Source organism: Nomascus leucogenys, chromosome 11 (assembly GCF_006542625.1).
Source record: "Nomascus leucogenys isolate Asia chromosome 11, Asia_NLE_v1, whole genome shotgun sequence".
In the NCBI taxonomy this organism is placed as follows: Eukaryota; Metazoa; Chordata; class Mammalia; order Primates; family Hylobatidae; genus Nomascus; species Nomascus leucogenys.
In genome coordinates, this window is record NC_044391.1 from 88,348,613 (window position 1) to 88,372,132 (window position 23,520).

The following is a 23,520-nucleotide window of genomic DNA, read 5'->3' on the forward strand; positions in this document are numbered from 1 at the left end:
TGACTCACAGTTCAGCATGGTGGGGGAGGCCTCAGGAAATCATGGTGAAAGGGGGAAGCAAACACATTCTTCTTCAAGTGGCAGCAGCAAAGAGAAGTCCTGAGCAAAAGCGGGGACAGCCTCTTATAAAACCATCAGATCCATGAGAACTCACTATCACAAGAACAGCAGCATAGGGGTAACTGCCCCCATGATTCAATTACTTCCCACCAGGTCCCTCCCAGGACACCTGGAGATTATAGAAACTACAATTCGAGATGAGATCTGGGTGGGGACACAGCCAACCCATATCATTTGGGTATTGTAGACCAGTCACGTTTTCACATAAAGCTAATCACTACATTGACCTTCTAAAAAAAAAAAAAGATGCTTAGAGGTCTTTACTGTGTTTTGCTAGAGCACAGTATGAAAAGTTTCACATCCATTTTATTTTTGGTCCTCTTTTTTTCTTTTATTGCAAACTTTTGAAGATACCAGAACTTCTATAAATGTCAAAAACCAGAAAATAAACAGTGTAATTACAGGTTCAATTGATGATACTGACTAGTGTGACTTGGCTGTCAAATGCACACTCTTGTTGATGACATAATTGTTTAAAATATAATTGGACAATGAAATATTACTTTAAGTATAATCATGTTCTGCCCTATAGTAGGTTTTATAGACACAGTTATAACAGTTATTTCTTCAAATTCACCATATTTTACTAACATAATCTGCAATATAGATTAGTGGTTGACATATAATGTATCATTAGAAGAATAAGCCCTTGAACTTATAATTTTACTTTTATTAGTTTGTTGCCTTGAAACATCAAAGACATTAACAATCAAAATCTCCAGCACTTGGACAGGTAATCACTTGGTTACTTTTCTCAGTTGTTTGCTTTACTCTGGGTACAAAATGGAAAAAGTAATGTACAAATAATCATTAAGTACTCTTTGACCACGGTAGTGTGATGACATGTTGCTTGTTGAGAAAATCTTCCTCCTCCTCATCTGTACTGCTCTCAGAAAGTGACAGCAAAGACTGAATTTCGGTATCTCTTCTGGAACAGCTGAAAATACGTAATAAGATCAATACACAATATACAGAACCAGGTTTCAACTCTTCATTTATCTTCTGATCAATACTACACATGCCGGAGTTGCTGGAGGCAAGCAGATGTGAGGGCTGTATCAGACTGGGGCCATAATTTTCAATGTGCCCAATATACCAAGCCTCCTTTTAATGAGAAATTCTCATCATTCTCCCTCTCCCAAGAAAGAAAGCCACAGTGGAATCAAGGAGAGACTTTATAGTCTCTGATTGTGTCTTTTGTTGATGATTCAGAGGCACTTTAGAAACCTGCAGAGCCTCAGGGTCATCATTAAGAACATTCATCATCACATTGGCTGTTTAACAGAATCCCAGTGAATAGACTGCCAGATAAATCACCTCTTTTGTGTACTGTAAATTAGGACTATGTAGATAGCCAGTCAAGATATGCTGAAGCAAAAATTAATGACAGCATTTGTTTTATGAATGATGAGAATACTTGTAGGTGTAGTTTGTTTTTAATGATTTATCTAAGGGAAGAAAATATCAATCTTATATTGATTCTTTAAACAAATATAAATGATAATAGAAATGCAAAAATCCAGACTGAGTGCAGTGGCCTGGGTAGTCCCAGCTGTTTAAGTGGCTGAAGCAGGAGGATAGCCTGAGCCCGGGAGTTTGAGACCGACCTAGGCAACATGTTGATACCCTGTCTTAAAAAATTTTTTAAAAAGAGAAAGAAATGCAAAAACCAAGAACAACAACTCAATGATTTCCTCCTCTAGAAAGAATGAAAAACTCTTGATTCCCTTTTTACTGTAGTATCAGATTTCAATTAAATTTCAATCAAAGAAATTTACAATACAAATAACTTATTTTATACTTATTTTAGTCTTTCTAGAAGAAATCCTGCTCCTTCTTCAAGGAATTGCAGTGTGTCAATAATAGTCTGAAACAATAGACTACTTTTCTGAAACATTTACTAGTATAACCTACATTCCTTATAAGCTGATCTGACCATCCCTAAATGTATTTTATGCGAGGAAAGAATGATATGATACAAATTAAAATATGTTATTATTAATTATCTAGACTTGATTTCAAGAAAGAAACTTACTATTTGATTTTAAAAACCTTATTCACATTGGGTAGGATTCTATTAATACAAAGTATTGACATTTATTAGGTTAATTAATTCAAGTAAGGCAATTGTTTTTCAATATAATAAGAAATGCTGAAGGATTATTACATTCCAAATATCTTTTCATTTTTATGATACATATTGTACAGCAGAGAATGATCTCTTCACATTAAAGTAACAACTTTATAAGCCTTTTACTAAATCTTGATAATAGATCAGCAAAGGACCTAAACATTCTATGAAGAATGATCATATAAAGTACACACATGAGGACAATCTTTCTATATGTAATAAAGATAACTAGTTGGAGCTTGTCAAAATTTTACTACATACTATATTAATATATAAACTGCAGGCTTAACTTACCTCAATTCCTCGACTCCACAGGGACCCCTCACATGTGAGGTCTTAAGGAAATCTGTAGAAGTCTGACTTATATTCAGTGATTGGCTGCTGAAATCTGGGAACTCTTCTGAGGTTAAGCTGTAAAGCTTTTCTGAAGTATCTGAAATATTTTATTTCATGCATTGTCAAAACATAAATTCAAGAAACAAATATACAGTATATGGTGCTGAATGTTTACCCAGAGTAAATTACAGGCAATACAAAGAAGGTCAGCATAGATTTTTAATTATTCCTCAATTTTCTAATGTTTGTGGAGTAAGTTTGATTTGAGATTCCAAATTGGGGCATGGGTAGCAAGTCATTTTTATCATATTGATTTGTAAATAGACATTACATTTACAACATGTGTCAAATGTCCTGAGACCTCATAAAATTTCAAAAGAAAAATCAAATGACCGCCTTTAAAGCTAGAATATTTTGCAGCCACTCAACCTGTTGGACATTTTGTTATCTTTTTTCTTATAAGAAATAAAAGCTTTACTCCCACACAGTCTAAGGGAAAGATTAGCCTTGGCACAGTTGCTCTTTCTTTTTTGACTTCCTTGCTTTGTTTGAATAGATAATAACTGTTCATATTTGAAAGCAGAGAAGCCTTAAATTTTTCTTTTCATGAAGCTGGCTTATGATTTAGCCTAGCTAAGGACAAATACTGCAACTTAAATAAGCAAAATCTTTAGGCAAAGTTATCTTCATATAAACTACCAAAAATTCAAGTATGTAACTAAATATCATTGTATATTAGAAAGGCTGCAATGCCTTCTTTTTTCACTGCTGAAATTATAATGAGCCATCTAACTTATACATAAAATTATACTATGATGACTGTTAAAACTGTCAAAATTACTGCTTGCTATTCTTCCCTGTTTTTTTTTTTTTAGACAGAATTTCGGTCTTGTTGCCCAGGCTGGAGTGCAATGGTGTGATCTTGGCTCACTGCAACCTCCGCCTCCCGGGTTCAAATGATTCTCTTGCCTCAGCCTCCCGAGTAGCTGGGATTACAGGCATGTGCCACCACACCCGGCTAATTTTGTATTTTTAGTAGAGACGGGGTTTCTCCATGTTGGTCAGGCTGCTCTCGAACTCCTGACCTCGTGATCCACCCACCTCGGCCTTCCAAAGCCCTTTACTTTTATGAGAGGACCAAATAAACCTCCTCCTGGTCACAAGAACCAAACATCAACATACATGTGTTCTACAGTGGACTTAACTTTTTTTTTTTTTTTTTTTGGTGGTTAGTATCAACTTGACATTTTTGAGCAAATAGAGATTTCCCTACCGAAAGTAAATCAGATTATTCCCACTGAAAAATAGACCTCAATAAATTTACACATGGAAGTGTCCCTAAAATTGTTTACTTCAGTGACTTTGAAATCATGATGCATGGGTACATTCAATAAGCTTAGGATTTGGTTCCTGCTCCCACCATATCCTCAGCAATCAGGACTTTACCTGATCTAAATTTAGGGGCTCTATATAAGATTAATTTTGAAAAAGACAAAAGACTTTTTAGTTAAAATTTTTAAATCTCCTAATTACTTCCATCTTCATTTAGAGATCAGGGAATTGGGTGCCCATGGAGAACTAATAACTTGCTGAAAGTCACACAGCCATATAGTGGAAGAGCTGAAACTAGAACTGATCTCTGGTAGCTCACCAATATTGTAAATCACTCTGTTCCAGAATTTAATTCTTTAGCTTTAAGCTATTATCTTCTCTCCTATTTTTCCATATGGTAAAAGAAGACCCAAGGCACATTTACATGCCCTAATGAAAGGGAATGCTCCCACAAGAAAGCAGTAAATTCAGGATTCGGAATTGGTAGAATTATAGTACTGAAACCCAATAGCAATGCTTTGATCTAAAGAATACCACCAGGTGAGATATCCAAACTCTATTACGCATTTGAGCTAATTGAATGAGCATAAAGCTAATTCAAGTTGTGCAAATATATTGAGTCTATTTTTCTAGAACTATTTATTCTCAAAATTATATTTCAGAATACCTGTAAAGTTAACAGGAACAAAGGTAATACCACGTGATTTTAGGTAACAGAAAAATCAAGGCAGAGAAAAATAAAACTGCTTATAACAGCCCTATTGTAGGTTAGCGTTAAACTCAAAAGGTCAATTGTACAAAAATCTGTCTGCTAATTTTTCTAATACAGGACCAGGTAAGACAGGATTAACATTTATATTAGAAAATTTACAACTGGCAAGTCAGTTGATTGTTGAGAAATAAATTATAGTTAAACCTTTTCTATCCCTGGAGTAAAAGTACCTTCTCTGATCATTGAGGAATCTCTTTAAAAACAATAATAAACAATTAGACAAAGGAGAAAAACATGGATAAAATACACAGTTCTAAGGTGCATTTCTAAAACTGAAGTCATTTAAAACACATACATAAAACTATATTCCATAGATAAATAAGCACTTATTTAAATAAATGAAAGAAAACACTAAAGAAAGAAACATAAAAACTTCAAAGAATGAGAACCAATCAGAGAGGCTATTTCCCAATAAGGAGCAACAACAACTCTAAAGGACTCTCTAGAATAGCTACGTATCTACATGCTAATATTAAAGACAGTGTAGGCCGGGCGCGGTGGCTCACGCCTGTAATCCCAGCACTTTGGGAGGCCAAGGCGGGCGGATCACAAGGTCAGGAGATCCAGACCATCCTGGCTAACACAGTGAAACCCCGTCTCTACTAAAAATACAAAAAATTAGCCGGGCGTGATAGCGGACCCGGGAGGCAGAGCTTGCAGTAAGCGGAGATCGCGCCACTGCACCCCAGCCTGGGCGACAGAGCCCTATTTCTAACCTATTTCTAACACTTCAGCCTCCTTAATTTTTATTCTTTCCATCTTCTCTCCCCTCTGCACTATGTCTTGTTTATTTCTCCTTTCCCTATTCTCTCCATGCTTGCATCCCTTTACCTTCACTCTGCCCACACCCTGCCCTTCTTAAGTGGTGATACGGTTTGGATTTGTGTCCCCACCCAAATCTCATGTCGAATTATAATCCCCAATGTTGGAGAAGGGGTCTGATGAATGGTGACATGATCATGGGAGAAGATTTCCTCCTTGCTGTTCTCGTGATAGAGAGTTCTCATGAGATCTGGTTGCTTAAAAGTGTGTAGCACCTCTCACCCACCCCTTCCTCCTGCTCTGGCCATGTGAAGATGTGCCTGCTTCCTCTTCTGCCATGATTATAAGTTTCCTGAGGCCTCCCCAGCCATGCTTCCTGTACACCCTGCAGAACTGAGTCAATTAAACCTCTTTTTGTTTTTATAAGTTACCCAATCTCAGGTATTTCTTATAGCAGTGTAAGAATTGACTAATACAAGTGATCACAAAATTGGTATGAAGTAAAGGTTTCAAATTATTTATGTGGCATTGTTATACAGTGGCAAGACAAAGAAATGTGGGAGTAGCTTTGCCTGGGGTTGTGCCTTGCCTCTGCTATACATTTCGGGGAGACCATGGGCAATTACTGCATTGCCCGGAGCCTCAGTTATTGAATATGAAGAAAGGAAATTAAGAGTAGCATCTGCCCCATCTACTTCACCAAATAGCTGTTAAGATCAAATGGAGCAACATCACATACAAAAGCAACCAGTAATTATTATTACGGATTAAATGGTGTCATATTCTTTTTATTAACTTTTGAATATCTTTTCACTTCCATGTGCACCCAATTTGTTTTCTGCAATTCAAAGACACACTAAAGCAAAAAGACTGTCATTCTATCTCTTTGTAATTTGGCTGCCTTTTCAAAGGTTATCTAGTTAATTTGTGAACTATAAATCCTGACTAGATTAGCACTTTTATAGTTTAATACATTACTTAATGGTCAACCTATGAACAGAGACTCCAGTTACTCCAGAAAGCCACTGCCTCACTGTTTTATTTCACTGACAGTATGGCCTATTGCCTAGTATCTGGTATATTTTTATTATTTCTTATATAAGAAAAAGTGCTTTCATCTCTTTTACTTGGCTCAGTTAATTACCTGTGAAGTCATACAAACACAAATTGTTGTGGGAACTTAAAGAACACGAAGATTCTTAAACCACAAATCAGATTGAGTTTGAAACAAATAAATCATTTTTAACTATTGAAGAAGTAAGTGCTTTAAAGTGCATTATTACTAATACTTTTTCACAATGTGTATTTCCTAAATTTCTTCAGGCTACAGCAACATCCAAAAACTGACAACGTGTCTTTATAAGTAAGTTATACCAGTATGTTAAGCTCATTAAGGAAGTGGTCATAATGTTATTTATATAAAGCTATTTGTGGAAGGAATAGTAAGTGGCATGAACTACAGCTAACTATAATCCTCAAAGCAGTACAGATGATAACTAGTTCTAGAATGGAAACAGCTTTTAGAGTTTATTAAAAATTGGGTTTACCAAGAACATCTTACTGTATGTAGGAAGTGATACGGACGTATGGCAGGGAAGTGCTGGATAGAGAAAGGCAGGTCCCTGGCTAAGGCTCCACACCACAGACTGAGGTGAGGACAGGTACTCCTGCTTTTGTGCACAAATGTCGCATTTTCTAAGACCACCCTGGCCCACCACACCCCCATCCTGGGCCTATAAAAACTTGAGACACTAGCAGACATACAGGTGGCCAGATGTGGAGAGCAGCACATCAGCAGAAGAAGACACCAGTGGTTGGACGGCAAGAGGACGTCAAGGGGTCATGCTGGTAAAAGAGCACACTGACAGACTCTGGCACACTGGCAGCCCATCAACCAGTGGGTTGAGGCGGAGTTTGGCTAGGGCAGTCGGAGGACAGCTGGGGCCGCCGAGCAGCCCAACTCTAGGGGAAAACCATCTCCCTTCTCGCTTCCCCATCAGCGGAGAGCTACTTCCACTCAATAAAACTTTGCACTCATTCTCAAAGACCACATGTGATTCAATTCTTCTGGTACACCAAGGCAAGAACCTGGGATACAGAAAGCCCTCTGTCCTTGTGACAAGCTAGAGGGTCTAATTGAGCTGGTTAACACAAGCCACCTACAGAGGGCAAACTAAAAGATCACCCTGTAACACATGCCCACTGGGGTTTCAAGAGCTGTAAACATTCACCCCTAGACACTGCCGTAAGATTGGAGCCCCACAGCCTGCCTATCTGTATGCTCCCCTAGAGGTTAGAACAGTGGGGTGCTGAAGAAGCAAGCCACACCCTCATTGCATGCCCTGCAAGGGGGACTAGGGAACCTTTCCCATTTCAAATGGGAGCTCTGCCAGGATCCTGGAAGAGGAGTGTGAATGAGTGTGAAACTGTCCAGTCTGCCTCTCTTCCAAAACCTCCCACTTCTCTCTCTTTCCTGTGGTAAGAAGCTCTGTTTCCCTTCAAAATTCTGCCCTTATCAGCCAGTCAAAATCCCCAGATGTCATATCTTTTCTCTCTCATATGGTTTGAAATGACTTTTATCTCTTTCTTTACAATGTTAAGAGTTTTGCTACAGGCTATGGCAATGTTACTAAGTAAAATGAGCAGTAGGTTCAGCTGCCAAAGGTGCAAATCAGATCAATTTTTCCTAGAGGTGCCATGTATGCCTCCACCTTCACAGCCACAGGCACACACGGCTCAGGGCACCTCTTCTTACCCTTTCCCCTCCCAGCTCGGGTGCCTAGGCATGCCAGCAGCAGGCAAAGGCCAAGCCCAGCAGCCACGAGTGGGTATGGGACAAAGCTGCGACGGTAACCGTGACTCCACAGGGTCAACGGATGGGTGCTTCTCACCCACCGCGCTAATGGAACCTTTCTTTCCCTGGCCAAGGAATTCAGCCTAGTCTGAAGTCGGGTAAAAATATCAGGATTAGAGGGGTCCAGTTGTACTAAGCAAGGGCTTCTTCCCCCAGAATCTTCCCCTTTTTCCTCTTAAACTGTTTTTCTTTTTTTTCCTTTTCTAAGTGAGAGGTGTTCCCCATCAACTCTGTTTCTAATAGGGAAGTTAACAGAGTAATGGCCCCTGCTGACTGATAACTGCAAATTCGACAGGGCACATTTGAGACACTCTAAACAGATATAAACAGCCTCTAAAATACCTTTTCAGTCCCGAACTGGACTCCAAGCTTCAGGCTGAGGCCCTAGAAAGAAAAACAAGGTCTGAAGGATTCAAAGCCAGGCAACAGGTATAATGTAAATGGGCAGAATCAATTCCTGCCAACTAAACCCCCCACCTCATGGAAGGAGGTGATGCTTCATGGCATAAACAGGCTCAGGAGACTCAAGCTTTGCTGAAAGCAGGGAGAAACGGGGGCAAAGGTGAGGGTGATTAATTCCTATTCTCCAGGTTTTCCCTGCTTCGTGGGTACATAGTACATCAGTATCCATGGCCAGCACCTGCCAAGGTCATCGGGGCTCAGGGATAAGCAGTGGAGAGTGAAACGAGGACATTCACTTTGAGTCTTTGTTGAAAGAAGAAAGGGAATGAGGGATACCTCTATTCACTGTCTTTCAGAATGGGCAACCAGTTATTTTCACCACCCCCAGCTTATACTCCTCTGGAGTGTATTCTGAACCACTGGGACTGCTTTGAGCCTCAGAATCTGGAGGAAAAGTGCCTCTTAGCCCTCTACAAAAAGGTTTGGCCAAATTATGATTTACAGGAAAGAGTGGCTTGGCCTCAGGAAGGAATCATTCATTTCTATACCATCTGGCATTTGGAACTTTTCTATACACCTGAGGACAGATAATCTGAGACCCCATAAGTGTAGGCTTTCTATAGCTTGCAAGGCAATCCAGACCTTTGCTGACTGTGTAGGATTGCCCTCCTGTTTGCCATCTCAGGGAAGGTTGCAAGGGGCAAGCTCAAGCAATTAAAGATATGAGTCCCAGGGACAACCCCAGCAGAGGATCCAGCTACCTCTGACCCTGTTACTCGGGGTCCACCCAGACCACCCTATACAGCTTCAGCTTCCCACTCGCCCCCTTCTAAAAATCTTTGCTCTAGACAAACTCCAGTCTCATTCTTAACCCTCCAACAAATGCCCAGTAAATTTGGGCCCAGTAAGATCCAGGTCCCCTTCTCCCTATAGGACTTAAAGCAAATTAAGGGGGATGTTGGCAAGTTTTCAGATGACCCTGATAGATAAATAGAGGCTTTCCAGAATTACACCCAAATATTTGAGCTCTCCTGGAGAGATGTTATGTTACTTTTGAATCAAACCCCGATGGACACTCAGAAGCAGGCTGCTCTGTCAGCAGCAGAGAGATTTGGAGATGAACTTTCTTTCATATACAGCGTCAGAGAAGGGGGTGAATAGTATCCAACTGGAAGAGAAGCAATACCAGTAAATAACCCTAAATGGGATCCCAATGATGAGATGGAAGACTGGAAAAGGAGACACTTTCAGGTGTGCAAATGGAGGGCTTATGTAAGACTAAGACTAAGCCTCTCAATTATATTAAGTTGTCCAGGATCGACTAAAGATTTGATGAAAATCCTGCTGCCTTCCTGGAAAGGCTAAGAGTGGCCTTGATAAAGCACACCTCTAGCTCCTGATTCAGTCGAGAACAGCTAATCCTAAAGGATAAATGTATTACTCAGGTAGCTCCTGGGCCCTGGGACCAGATAGTACATTAGAGGACCTCCTGAAAGTGGCCACCTCAGTCTTTTATAATAGAGACAGGAGGCCTAGAAAAGTGAGAGGAGATGCAGGAAAGAGATAAAAGCTTTGATGACCACCATGTAAGCCCACAAACCCCAAAATTCCCAGGATGTGCCTGCTAACTGCTAAAAGATATGGCAAGAACAGTTATTTCTCTTCTAAAGTTTAACCGCTCCCATAAAACGTTTCATTTCTTTCACCAGGGTGAAACAGCTCAGGCTAGAATGTTGCTGTTAGTATATTTCACTTCTTATCTCTGTAATCTCTGGCACTAAATTCTTTCCTTGTATAATACACATGTTTAACCCATGCATACTTAATCTTATAAAACTTTTTTTTTTTTTTTTTTTTTTTTTTTTCCTCTCAAGCCTCGAAGCCATCAAAATCCAAATGGTTGACCTAAGCCTCGGAAGATGGCTCCCCTTGTCTAGGAACACTTAGACCTCTAGGAGTCTGACTGCCATTTTCCCCAGAACAATTCCCCCTGTTAGCAGGAAGCAGCTAAGACAGGTCATCTTCCATATTCTAAAGGTAGTTAGATGTACTTCTTCAGAGGGGAGAATGATACTGGAGGGGTCGAGGAAGTGCTGAGTACAGAAAGGCAGGTCCCTGGCTAGGGCTCCACTCCCTTGGACCTAGGTGACGACAGGCACTCCTGCTTTCATGCCCAAATGTTGCATTTTCCAAGACCACTCTGGCCCACCATGCCCTCATTCTGGGCCTATAAAAACCCAAGACCCGAGTGGACAGACACATAGGCAGCCAGATGTTGAGAGGAGTACATCAGCGGAAAAAGACACAAGCAGCTGGATAGCGAGAGTACGTTGAGCCAGCACACTGGCAGAAGAGCACACCGACAGAAACCAGCACACCAGCAGGCCACTAACCAGCAGGCCAGGCCATTGACCAGCAGGATGGCATGGAGTTTTGGCCAGAGCAGTTGGAGGAGAGCTGGGGCTGCTGAGTGGCCCAACTCCAGGGGAATACCATCTCCCTTCTGGCTCCCCCAGAGGTGGTGAGCTACTTCTACTCAATAAGACTGCACTCATTCTCCAAGACCATGTGTGATCTGATTCTTCTGGTACCCCAAGGCAAGAACCTGGGATACAGAAAGACCTCCATCCTTGTGACAAGGTAGAGGGTCTAATTGAGCTGGTTAACACAAGCCACCTATAGATGGCAAACTAAAAGGGCACCCTGTAACACATGCCGACTGGGGCCTTAGCATCTGTAAACATTCACCCCAGACACTGTTGTGGAGTCGGACCCCACAGTCGGCCTGTCTGTATGCTCCCTAGAGGTTTGAGCAGTGGGGTACTGAAGAAGCGAGCCACACCCCCATCGCATGCCCTGTGAGGGGGACGGGGGAACATTTTCGGTATCAAAAGCACTACCTATTGGTTTCTTATATCACTTAACAGTTTTCTGAGGACTTCCTATGTGCTAGGCACTGTTAGTTGTGTGTGTGGAGAGAGAGATAAGTTTTCATAAATATAATATCTCATATATATAATTTTAATTAATGATCAAATAATTTTATTAGATAGGTTCTATTATTATGCTCATCTTTCATATATAGAATCTGATGCAATGACAGATGAAGGAAGTAATTTGCCCAATATTATGAAGCTAGTAAGCGGTGGTATCGTTTCAAACCACACGCCCTGGCAGGGGAACCTGGTTATCAACCAATCTGCTTTCTGTCTCTTGTCTCTTGATTCATCATGATGCTGTGCCTGCAACACACACACACACACACACACACACACACACACACACACACGTCTGTCCATCCTAGGTACTTCTAGAATGGCACTCTAATATCAGCCACAGCAATCAGAATCCAAGGAGAAACTGTTTCCTTAAACACCTCTGCCCTCCTCAGGTACTTCTAGAATGGCAGTCTGATATCAGTCACAGCAATTTGAATCAAAGGAGAAACTGTTTACCTAATATAGTTATTTTCTGTCTTATTCTCCCAGCTCCTTAACATGGTTATTTTACATAGAACTTAGAAAGAAGAAGTGGATGCATCCTAGAAATAGCAGAAAACAAGTCAGAGAGGTTGCTGTACACAATAATGCAGCTTTCACAGAGATTTGAACATATTTACATTTGTATAAGCATCCAGGGGTGTGGAGGTGTATGTCTGAGAGAAAACCTCATGAAGTTTTTCCAGACTGCACCATGAGTAGTGAAAGGTGAATGGAATTTTTCTGTCCATTGATGCAAAACAGGGTAAAAAGGCCTTGTGCAGAATCAGTGAATTTTCTACAATGAAGCCTTATGTCACTGTAGCACTTGTCACCTCACCGACTGTTGGTTTGATTAGCCTGATGTGTCATCCTCTTCCTTTCTCAGAGAGACCCTATTCATGAACGGTGCACTCATACAAAGCCAATCTTCCCCCCCCAAAAAAAAAAAATCCATGTCTGAGCTAAGTGTGAAAGTGGTTGCCTTCTGCTGCTGGACCATCAGCAAAGCCCTGGCAGTTCACAGGCTACCGAGTGTGTGCTTGCTTTTGTATATAAAAAGTTATGTGTTCTAGTGAAAATACTGATGTTAGTGTATGAAAAAATAAGTGAACCAGGAAAAAACTGAAGCACATAGGAACAAAGATAATTTTAAAAAATGGAAAAGCTGGAATGGTTGAAAAAAAGACTAGTGTTTGTACACTATTGCGTTTCATTTGTAAATAATAAAATGTATCAATTTTTTAAATTACAAAGCTCTTTTTAAAATTAAAAACTGTATGGTTGTCCTTTTAGATGTAGTTCAGACTTCACATACTTTATTACAGAATTGGCCTGTAATGTAAGAATTATCTCTAGGAAGATTTATGTTTGATTTTTAATAATTCAAGCAAGGTAAATGAATGAAGGGTAAATATGGATTATTGATTTTTTTCTCTAACCCCTATTAAATAAATAGAAAAAGCAGAATAATTAAAATCATAAAAAGAGCTAAACAAAGGGATACAATTGACATAATAATTTTGAGAAGAGTCAACCAGATAAAATTTATTGAGGTGTGGCTGGGTGTTATTCCAATACACAGTGTGTGCCCAACACACAGACACCAAATGAAGAACAGGAAAGAGACAGTCATAAAAAGAACAGGCAAGTCTCACCAATACCATGTCAATAGGGAGAAAAGTAGGTGAAAAGAAGTAAGGAGGAGACATCCGAAATCCTTATTAAAGCCGCTAATCACCTACCTCAAAATCTTAGCAGAGACAAGAAAATTGCAAATCTGAAGGTTTCCCCACAGAGACAGAACACGGGAAACCAGGTCGACAGAAATTTGGCATTTAATAAAATCCAGAAAAAGACAAGCAAGCCCAGATCTTTCAACAGAGAAAGCTGAGCTCCCCAGTCCTATGCTCCACCCCATGCCTTGGAGCTAGCAGGATACAGAAAAGAGTACAATACAGAACTCACAAACAGTAGCTCCACAGAAAAGACTGATAGAGCTCAGTAAGAGTGAAGAGAATTTCAGGAAGAATTTAGTTTCACTATGTCAGAAAAGATGGAAGATAGGAACAAAGCCACTCACAATAAACATAGGCAAGTGAAATCCAAAGAAATGACACAACTAGATATATAAACAAACTAGAATCTTTAGCATGTAACGGGTGAAAAAAATAAAAAAATAAAATTTGGTAGAAAACATAGATCAGGACCATAAGATTTTCCACAAGTCCTTTGGCTACAAAAGAAGTAATGAAAGCAAACTTTTTGAAAAGAGCAAAATTAACCTCAAAGATCGAGCAACAACATGCCAGGCATCAAAGGAAAACTAATTAAATGGTCACCTGTTCCTGGATTGAATCCTATACCAGAAAAAAACAAGCTGTAACAAACATCAATGGGGTAATTTTAAAAAATTAAATATGCCCTGTGGATTAGAAAATCACATTGTATCTTGTAATGTGAGCTTCCTGATTTTGATCATTGTGCTATGGTTATATAAGAGAAAGCAGTTTTTCTGGGACATGCACACTGACATATTTTTTTGTAAAGTGTTACAATGTTTATAACTTCCCCTCACACTGTTCAGAACGAAAGGAGGTACAAAAGGAGGTGTGTATGTGCATGTGTGTGCACATGTGTGTGTATGCAAATAGGACAAAACATAGCTAGTGAACCAGGTAGAATGTATTTGGGGGAAGAGTTCTTTGTACTATACTTGTATTTTGCAAATTTTCTGTTTTAACTTATATCAAAATAGAAAACTACCAAAAAATGTCAAAGAAAAAGTTACAACATCTTTAGAGAACTACTTTTTAAAAAGTCAAGTGATAAAGAGTGCACTATAACTAGGTGAAAATTAAAATCCTGACATGTAGACAAGCTTGAGATAATGATAGCAAATACAAAGGGAAATTAAAAACTAGCTAAAACAATTGAAGAAGTATAAGTAATACTTTTTTAAAGAGGTGCCAACATAAAGAAAATAGGTTTCTCAACAGGAGAAAGCCTAATGGAACAGAAAAGCAATTCAAAGATATAAAAACAGAAAATTTCTTTGAAAATAAGGGGTAACATACTCTACAGACAGAGAGAGAACCCTGTGTTTAAAAAAAAATGCTGAATTATTGACACCGAAACAAAATCCTGGACCAGTTACTGACTTTCAAGGATTAAGAAAAATTTCTCCAAGCATTCAGTCAGGAAAGAAGCCTGTCACATGTGAGAGAGAGAGAGAGACAGACAGACAGAGAGAATGAGAGAGAGAGAGAGAATGAGAGAGAGAGAGAGAGAGAGAGAGAGAGAAAGAGAGAGAGAGAGAGACAGAGACAGAGAATCTAGGAGGCTTCAGATTACTTCACAGCATTCGGAGCCAGAAAATGTCAAATCAGTATATACAAGGTTTAAGACAAAGGTGACCAAATGATATTATCCTCAGCCAATTTGCCAACTAAATAGAAATGTAGCAGGTATTCTCAAATATAAAGAAAACTCAGGTAATAAAACTTCTATAAATTCTACCTGCAGGGAAAAATTATTTCATAATTAAACTGAACTAAACAAAAGTTTAATGGAAAAAACTGTGATAAAGGCCTAACTAGCACCATATTCAGGGTCAGACGACAACAGGAAAATGTCTACTGCATGCAGAGGAGAGGAAATTGTGACCTAATAAATACATCTAATGTGCTATTTGGCAATAAGACAAAAAGCAGACATTATCAAGAATGCTATAATAAAACCATCAAGAGATGAAATCAAGATAAAAGGCTCAGGATTTGGAAGTCATAGAAGAAAATGCTGGTACTAAACATTTAATCTGTATTGATTTTCACTAAGAAAAAAACAAAAGGAAAACTTTACAAAATAAGAAACTGTAACTACAACAAGGGATGTATTCAGTATGATCTAGATTAGCATGTGGTTTTAAAAAATAAATGAGCTCTCATCTTTTATTATAGGGAATTATTACTATCTGAAACTAAAGCATATAGTTAGAAATGGCCTCCATTACTCTTTATTTTTACCTTTTCTCTCAATTTTTAAATTTATTTTAAATTTTTGTGAGTACAAAGTAGATACATATATTTATGGGGTACATGAGATATTTTGATACAGGCATGCAATGTGTGATGACTAAATCATGAAAAATTTGGAATACATCTCCCCAGGCATTACGCTTTTGTGTTTCAAACAATCCAATTATATTCTTTATTTTTAAATGTATAATTAAATTATAATTGAGTATAGTATCTGGGTTGTTCTATCTGACACTAGGTCTTATTCATTCTTTCTATTTTCAGTACCCATTAACCATTCCCACCACTCCACCCACACTCCCCACTATACTTCCCAGCCTCTGGTAACCATTCTTCTATTTTCTGTCTCCATGAGTTTAATTGTTTTGATTTTTAGATTCCACAAATAAGTGAGAACATGCAAAGTTCATCTTGCCATGCCTGGCTTATTTCACCTGACAAAACAATCTCCAGTTCCATCCATGTTGTTGCAAATGACAGAATCTTATTCTTTTTATGGCTGAATAGTACTTCATTACGTATATGTACCACATTTTCTTTTTTTTTTTTTTTTTTTAGCAAATAATTTTTTTTCTTTTTTTTTTATTATACTTTAGGTTTTAGGGTACATGTGCACAATGTGCAGGTTTGTTACATATGTATCCATGTGCCATGTTGATTTCCTGCACCCATTAACTCGTCATTTAGCATTAGGTATATCTCCTAATGCTGTCCCTCCCCCCTCCCCCCACCCCACAACAGTCCCTGGAGTGTGATGTTCCCCTTCCTGTGTCCATGAGTTCTCATTGTTCAATTCTCACCTATGAGTGAGAATATGCGGTGTTTGGTTTTTTGTCCTTGTGATAGTTTACTGAGAATGATGTTTTCCAGTTTCATCCATGTCCCTACAAAGGACACGAACTCATCATTTTTTATGGCTGCATAGTATTCCATGGTGTATATGTGCCACATTTTCTTAATCCAGTCTACCGTTGTTGGACATTTGGGTTGGTTCCAACTCTGCTATTGTGAATAGTGCCGCAATAAACATACGTGTGCATGTGTCTTTATAGCAGCATGATTTATAGTCCTTTGGGTATATACCCAGTAATGGGATGGCTGGGTCAAATGGTATTTCTAGTTCTAGATCCCTGAGGAATCGCCACACTGACTTCCACAATGGTTGAACTAGTTTACAGTCCCACCAACAGTATAAAAGTGTTCCTATTTCTCCACATCCTCTCCAGCACCTGTTGTTTCCTGTTTTTTTAATGATGGCCATTCTAACTGGTGTGAGATGGTATCTCACTGTGGTTTTGATTTGCATTTCTCTGATGGCCAGTGATGATGAGCATTTCTTCATGTGTTTTTTGGCTGCATAAATGTCTTCTTTTGAGAAGTGTCTGTTCATGTCCTTTGCCCACTTTTGATGGGGTTGTTTGTTTTCTTCTTGGAATTTGTTTGAGTTCATTGTAGATTCTGGATATTAGCCCTTTTTCAGATGAGTAGGTTGCAAAAATTTTCTCCCATTCTGTAGGTTGCCTGTTCACTCTGATGGTAGTTTCTTTTGCTGTGCAGAAGCTCTTTAGTTTAATTAGATCCCATTCGTCAATTTTGGTTTTTGTTGCCATTGCTTTTGGTGTTTTAGACATGAAGTCCTTGCCCACGCCTATGTCCTGAATGGTATTGCCTAGGTTTTCTTGTAGGATTTTAGTGGTTTTAGGTCTAACATTTAAGTCTTTAATCCATTTTGAATTAATTTTTGTATATGGTGTTAGGAAGGGATCCAGTTTCAGCTTTCTACATATGGCTAGCCAGTTTTCCCAGCACCATTTATTAAATAGGGAATCCTTTCCCCATTTCTTGTTTTTGTCAGGTTTGTCAAAGATCAGATAGTTGTAGATATGTGGCATCATTTCTGAGGGCTCTGTTCTGTTCCATTGATCTATATCTCCGTTGTGGTACCAGTACCATGCTGTTTTGGTTACTGTAGCCTTGTAGTATAGTTTGAAGTCAGGTAGCGTGATGCCTCCAGCTTTGTTCTTTTGGCTTAGGATTGACTTGGCGATGCGGGCTCTTTTTTGGTTCCATATGAACTTTAAAGTAGTTTTTTTTCCAATTCTGTGAAGAAAGTCATTGGTAGCTTGATGGGGATGGCATTGAATCTATAAATTACCTTGGGCAGTATGGCCATTTTCACAATATTGATTCTTCCAACCCATGAGCATGGAATGTTCTTCCATTTGTTTGTATCCTCTTTTATTTCATTGAGCAGTGGTTTGTAGTTCTCCTTGAAGAGGTCCTTCACATCCCTTGTAAGTTGGATTCCTAGGTATTTTATTCTCTTTGAAGCAATTGTGAATGGGAGTTCACTCATGATTTGGCTCTCTGTTTGTCTGTGATTGGTGTACAAGAATGCTTGTGATTTTTGTACATTGATTTTGTATCCTGAGACTTTGCTGAAGTTGCTAATCAGCTTAAGGAGATTTTGGGCTGAGACAATGGGATTTTCTAGATATACAATCATGTCATCTGCAAACAGGGACAGTTTGACTTCCTCTTTTCCTAATTGAATACCCTTTATTTCCTTCTCCTGCCTGATTGCTCTGGCCAGAACTTCCAGCACTATGTTGAATAGGAGTGGTGAGAGAGGGCATCCCTGTCTTGTGCCAGTTTTCAGAGGGAATGCTTCCAGTTTTTGCCCATTCAGTATGATATTGGCTGTGGGTTTGTCATATATAGCTCTTATTATTTTGAGATACGTCCCATCAATACCTAACTTATTGAGAGTTTTTAGCATGAAGGGTTGTTGAATTTTATCAAAGGCCTTTTCTGCATCTATTGAGATAATCATGTGGTTTTTGCCTTTGGTTCTGTTTATATGCTGGATTACATTTATTGATTTGCGTATGTTGAAACAGCCTTGCATCCCAGGGATGAAGCCCACTTGATCATGGTGTATAAGCTTTTTGATGTGCTGCTGGATTCGGTTTGCCGACCTACAAAGGGACTTAAACTCCCAAACAATAATAATGGGAGATTTTAACACCCCACTGTCAACATTAGACAGATCATCGAGACAGAAAGTTAACAAGGATATCCAGGAATTGAACTCAGCTCTAAACAAAGTGGACCTAATAGACATCTACAGAACTCTCCACCCCAAATCAACAGAATATACATTTTTTTTCAGCACCACACCACACCTATTCCAAAATTGACCACATAGTTGGAAGTAAAGCTCTCCTCAGCAAATGTAAAAGAACAGAAATTATAACAAACTGTCTCTCAGACCACAGTGCAATCAAACTAGAACTCAGGATTAAAAAACTCACTCAAAACCGCTCAACTACATGGAAACTGAACAACCTGCTCCTGAATGACTATTGGGTACATAATGAAATGAAGGCAGAAATAAAGATGTTCTTTGAAACCAACGAGAATAAAGACACAACATACCAGAATCTCTGGGACACATTCAAAGCAGTGTGTAGAGGGAAATTTATAGCACTAAATGCCCACAAGAGAAAGCAGGAAAGAGCCAAAATTGACACCCTAACATCACAATTAAAAGAACTAGAAAAGCAAGAGCAAACACATTCAAAAGCTAGCAGAAGGCTAGAAATAACTAAAATCAGAGCAGACCTGAAGGAAATAGAGACACAAAAAACCCTTCAAAAAATTAATGAATCTAGGAGCTGGTTTTTTGAGAAGATCAACAAAATTGATAGACCGCTAGCAAGACTAATAAAGAAGAAAAGAGAGAAGAATCAAATAGATGCAATAAAAAATGAAAAAGGGGATATCACCACCGATCCCACAGAAATACAATCTACCATCAGAGAATACTACAAACACCTCTATGCAAATAAACTAGAAAATCTAGAAGAGATGGATAAATCCCTCGACAAATACACCCTCCCAAGACTAAATCAGGAAGAAGTCGAATCTCTGAATAGACCAATAACAGGTTCTGAAATTGTGGCAATAATCAATAGCTTACCAATCAAAAAGAGTCCAGGACCTGATGGATTCACAGCTGAATTCTACCAGAGGTACAAGGAGGAACTGGTACCATTCCTTCTGAAACTATTCTAATTGATAGAAAAAGAGGGAATCCTCCCTAACACATTTTATGAAGCCAGCATCGTCCTGATACCAAAGCCAGGCAGAGACACAACCAAAAAAGAGAATTTTAGACCAATATCCTTGATGAACATTGATGCAAAAATCCTCAATAAAATACTGTACCACATTTTCTTTATCCATTCATCTGTTAATGAATACTTAGGTTACATCCAAATCTTGGCTATTGTGAACAGTGCTGTAACAAACATAAGAGGGCAGATATCTCTTGGATACATGGATTTCTTTTTTTACTTTTTAAATTTTTGTGGGCACAGCGTAGGTGTATGTATTTATGAGGTACATGAAATGTTTTGATGAAGACACGCAATGTGAAATAAGCACATCATGGAGAATGGAGTATCCATCCCTTCAAGCATTTATTATTTGAGTTATAAATAATCCAATAACATTCTTTAAGTTATTTTAAAATGTACAATTAAAGTTATTATTGACTATAGTAACCCTGTTGTGCTATCAAATAGTAGATCTTATTTATTATTTCGAACTATTTTTTGGACCCATTAACCATCCCACCTCCACCCCACCCCACCCTACTCCACTACCCTTTCGAACCTCTGGTAATTATCCTTCTATTTTCTATCTCAATGAGTTCGATTGTTTTGATTTTTGGATCCCGCAAATAAGCAAGAACGTGCTATAATTGTCTTTCTGTACCTAGCTTATTTAACTTAATGTATTGATATCCAGCTCCATCCAAATTGCTGCACATGACTGGATCTCATTCTCTTTTATGGCTGAATGGTACTCCACTGTGTATATGTATCACATTTTATTTTCCATTCATCTGTTGATGGACCCTTAGGTTGCTTCTGAATCTTAGCTATTGTAAACAGTACTACAACAAACATTAAGAGTGCAGATGGCTGGGCACGTTGGCTCACGCTTGTAATCCCAGCACTTTGGGAGGCTGAGGCGGGCGGATCACGAGGTCAGGAGATCAAGACCACAGTGAAACCCCATCTCTACTAAAAATACAAAAAATTAGCCAGGCGTGGTGGCGAGCGCCTGTAGTCCCAGCTACTCGGAGAGGCTGAGGCAGGAGAATGGCGTGAACCCGGGAGGCGGAGCTTGCAGTGAGCCGAGATTGCGCCACTGCACTCCAGCCAGGGTGACAGAGCGAGACTCCGTCTCAAAAAAAAAAAAAAAAAAAAAAAAAAAAACAGTGCAGATATCTCTTCAATATACTGATTTCCTTTCTTTTGGGTATACACCCAGCAGTGGGATTAATGGGTTGTATTGTAGCTCTATTTTTAATTGTTTAAGGAACCTCCAAAATGTTCTCCATAGTGTTTGAACTAACTTATGTTCCCACCAACAGTGTGCAAGGGTTCCCTTTTCTCCACATCCTTGCCAGCAGGCTTTATTACCTGTCTTTTGTATAAAAATTTTATTTGTGGCTATTATAAATGGAATTAGTTTTTTATTTCTTTTTCAGATTGTTCACTGTTGGCACATAGTAATGCTAGTGATTTTTGTATGTTGATTTTGTATCCTGCAACTTACTGAATTTGTTTATCAGTTCTAATAGTATTTTGGTGGTCTTCAGGTTTTTCTAAATTTAACATCATTTATCCACAAACAAGGATAATTTAATTTCTTCCTTTCCAATTTGGATGCCCTTTACTTCTTTATCTTTTTTAATTGCTCTAAAACATATAGTACTATGTTGATTAACAGTGGTGAAAGTGGGCATCCTTGTCGTGTTCCAGGTTTAAGAGGACAGGCTTTTAGGTTCTCCTTATTCAGTTTAATACTAGCTGTGGGTCTGTCATAGATGGCTTTTATTATGTTAAGGCCTTCTATATCCAGTTTTTTAAAGGTTTTCATCATGGAGGGACGTTAACTTTATCAAATGGTTTTTCGGCATCAATTGAAATGATCATATGGTTATTGTCCTTCATTCTGTTGATATGATGTATCACATTGATTATGGCCATTCTTTCAGGAGGTGGTATCACATTGTGGTTTTGATTTGCATTTACCTGATCATTAGTGATATTGAGCATTTTTTCATATGTTTGTTGACAATTTGTGTATCTTCTTTTGAGCATTGTCTATTCATGTCCTTAGCACACTTTTTGATGGGATTGTTTGTTTTTTGTTGTTGTTGTTGTTGTTTTACTGATTTGAGTTCATTGTAGATTCTGGATATTAGTCCTTTGTCACATGTATAGATTGTGAAGATTTTCTCCCACTCTGTGGGATATCTGTTTGCTCTGCTGACTGTTCCTTCTGCAGTGCAAAAACTCTTTAGTTTAATTAGGGCTCAGCTATTTATCTTTGTTTTTATTGCATTTGCTTTTGGGTTCTTGGGCATGAAATGCTTGTCTAAGCCAGTGTCTAGAAGGGTTTTTCCAGTGGCCCCAGTGGGTTTTGATTATGGCTATAATCATAAAACTGTAGATGTTGACATGGATGCGTTGAACAGGGAACACTTCTACACTGCTGGTGGGAATGTAAACTAGTACAGCCACTATGGAAAACAGTGTGAAGATTCCTTTAAGAACTAAAAGTAGAACTACCATTTGATCAAGAAATCCCACTACTGGGTATCAATCTTCTAGGGTTTTTATAGTTTCCCATCTTAGATTTAAGTTCTTAATCCATTTTGATTTGATTTTTGTATAAGGTGAGAAATGAGGATCCAGTTTTATTCTCCAACATGTGGCTAGCCAATTATCCCAGCACCATTTGTTGAAAAGGGTGACAGTGATAGTTTGCCTTCGTCTTTACTGATTTGGATGCCCTTTATTTCTTTCTATTGTCTTATTACTCTGGCTAGGACTTCAGTACTATATTGAAGAAGAGTGGTAAGAGTGGACATCCTTGTCTTGTTCCAGTTCTCAGAGGAAATGCTTTCAACTTTTCCCCAGATGGCTTTTATTACATTAAGGTCCCTTGTTTGCTGATTTTGCAGAGAGTTTTAATCATAAAGGGATGCTGGATTTTGTTGAATGCTTTTTCTGCATCTATTGAAATGATCATGTGATTTTTGTTTTAATTCTGTTTATGTGGTGTATCATGTTTATTGACTTGATTATGGTAAACCATCCCTCCATCCCTGGTATAAAATCTATTTGATCATGGTGGATTATCTTTTTGATGTATTGTTGAATTCGATTAGCTAGTATTTTGTTAAGGATTTTAGCATCTATATTCATCAAGGATATCAGTCTGTAGTTTTCTTTTTTGGTTATGTCCTTCCCTGGTTTTGGTATTAGGGTGATGCTGGCTTCATAGAATGAACTAGAGAGGGTTCCTTCTTTCTCTATCTTGTGGAAGAGTGGCAAAAGGATTGGTACCAATTCTTCTTCAAATGTCTGGTAGAATTCTGCTGTGAATCCATCTGGTCATGGACCCTTTATTTTTTGATAATTTTTTAATTACCATTTCAATCTCACTGCTTATTATTGGTCTGTTCATGGTATCTAATTCTTCCTGATTTAAGCTAGGAGGGTTATATTTTTCCAGGAATTTATCCATGTATTCTAGGTTTTCTAGTTTATGTGGGTAAAACTGTTCTTAGTAGCCTTGAATGATCTTTTGTATTTCAGTGGTGTCAGTTGTAATATCTCCTGCTTCATTTCTTAGTGAGGTTATTTGGATTTTCTCTCTCCTTTTCTTGGTTAATCTTGTCAATGGTCTATCAATTTTATTTATCTTTTCAA

At 38.6% G+C, this 23,520-nt stretch overlaps 1 protein-coding gene across 2 annotated transcripts in view; it reads right to left on the minus strand.

Moving 5' to 3' along the window:
* Positions 1 to 769: 769 nt before the first annotated feature.
* The window catches only part of ZBBX (zinc finger B-box domain containing), a 134,275-nt gene continuing 111,524 nt past the window's right edge, over positions 770 to 23,520 (minus strand). For both annotated transcript variants that reach the window (XM_003256401.4, XM_003256402.3), the window contains exons 20-21: positions 2,546 to 2,684; positions 770 to 1,057 (exon numbers count right to left, since the gene is read on the minus strand). In XM_003256401.4, coding sequence (XP_003256449.2) covers positions 931 to 1,057; positions 2,546 to 2,684 — 266 coding nt within the window. In that variant the 3' untranslated portion in view covers positions 770 to 930. The remainder of the gene's footprint in view (positions 1,058 to 2,545; positions 2,685 to 23,520) is intronic.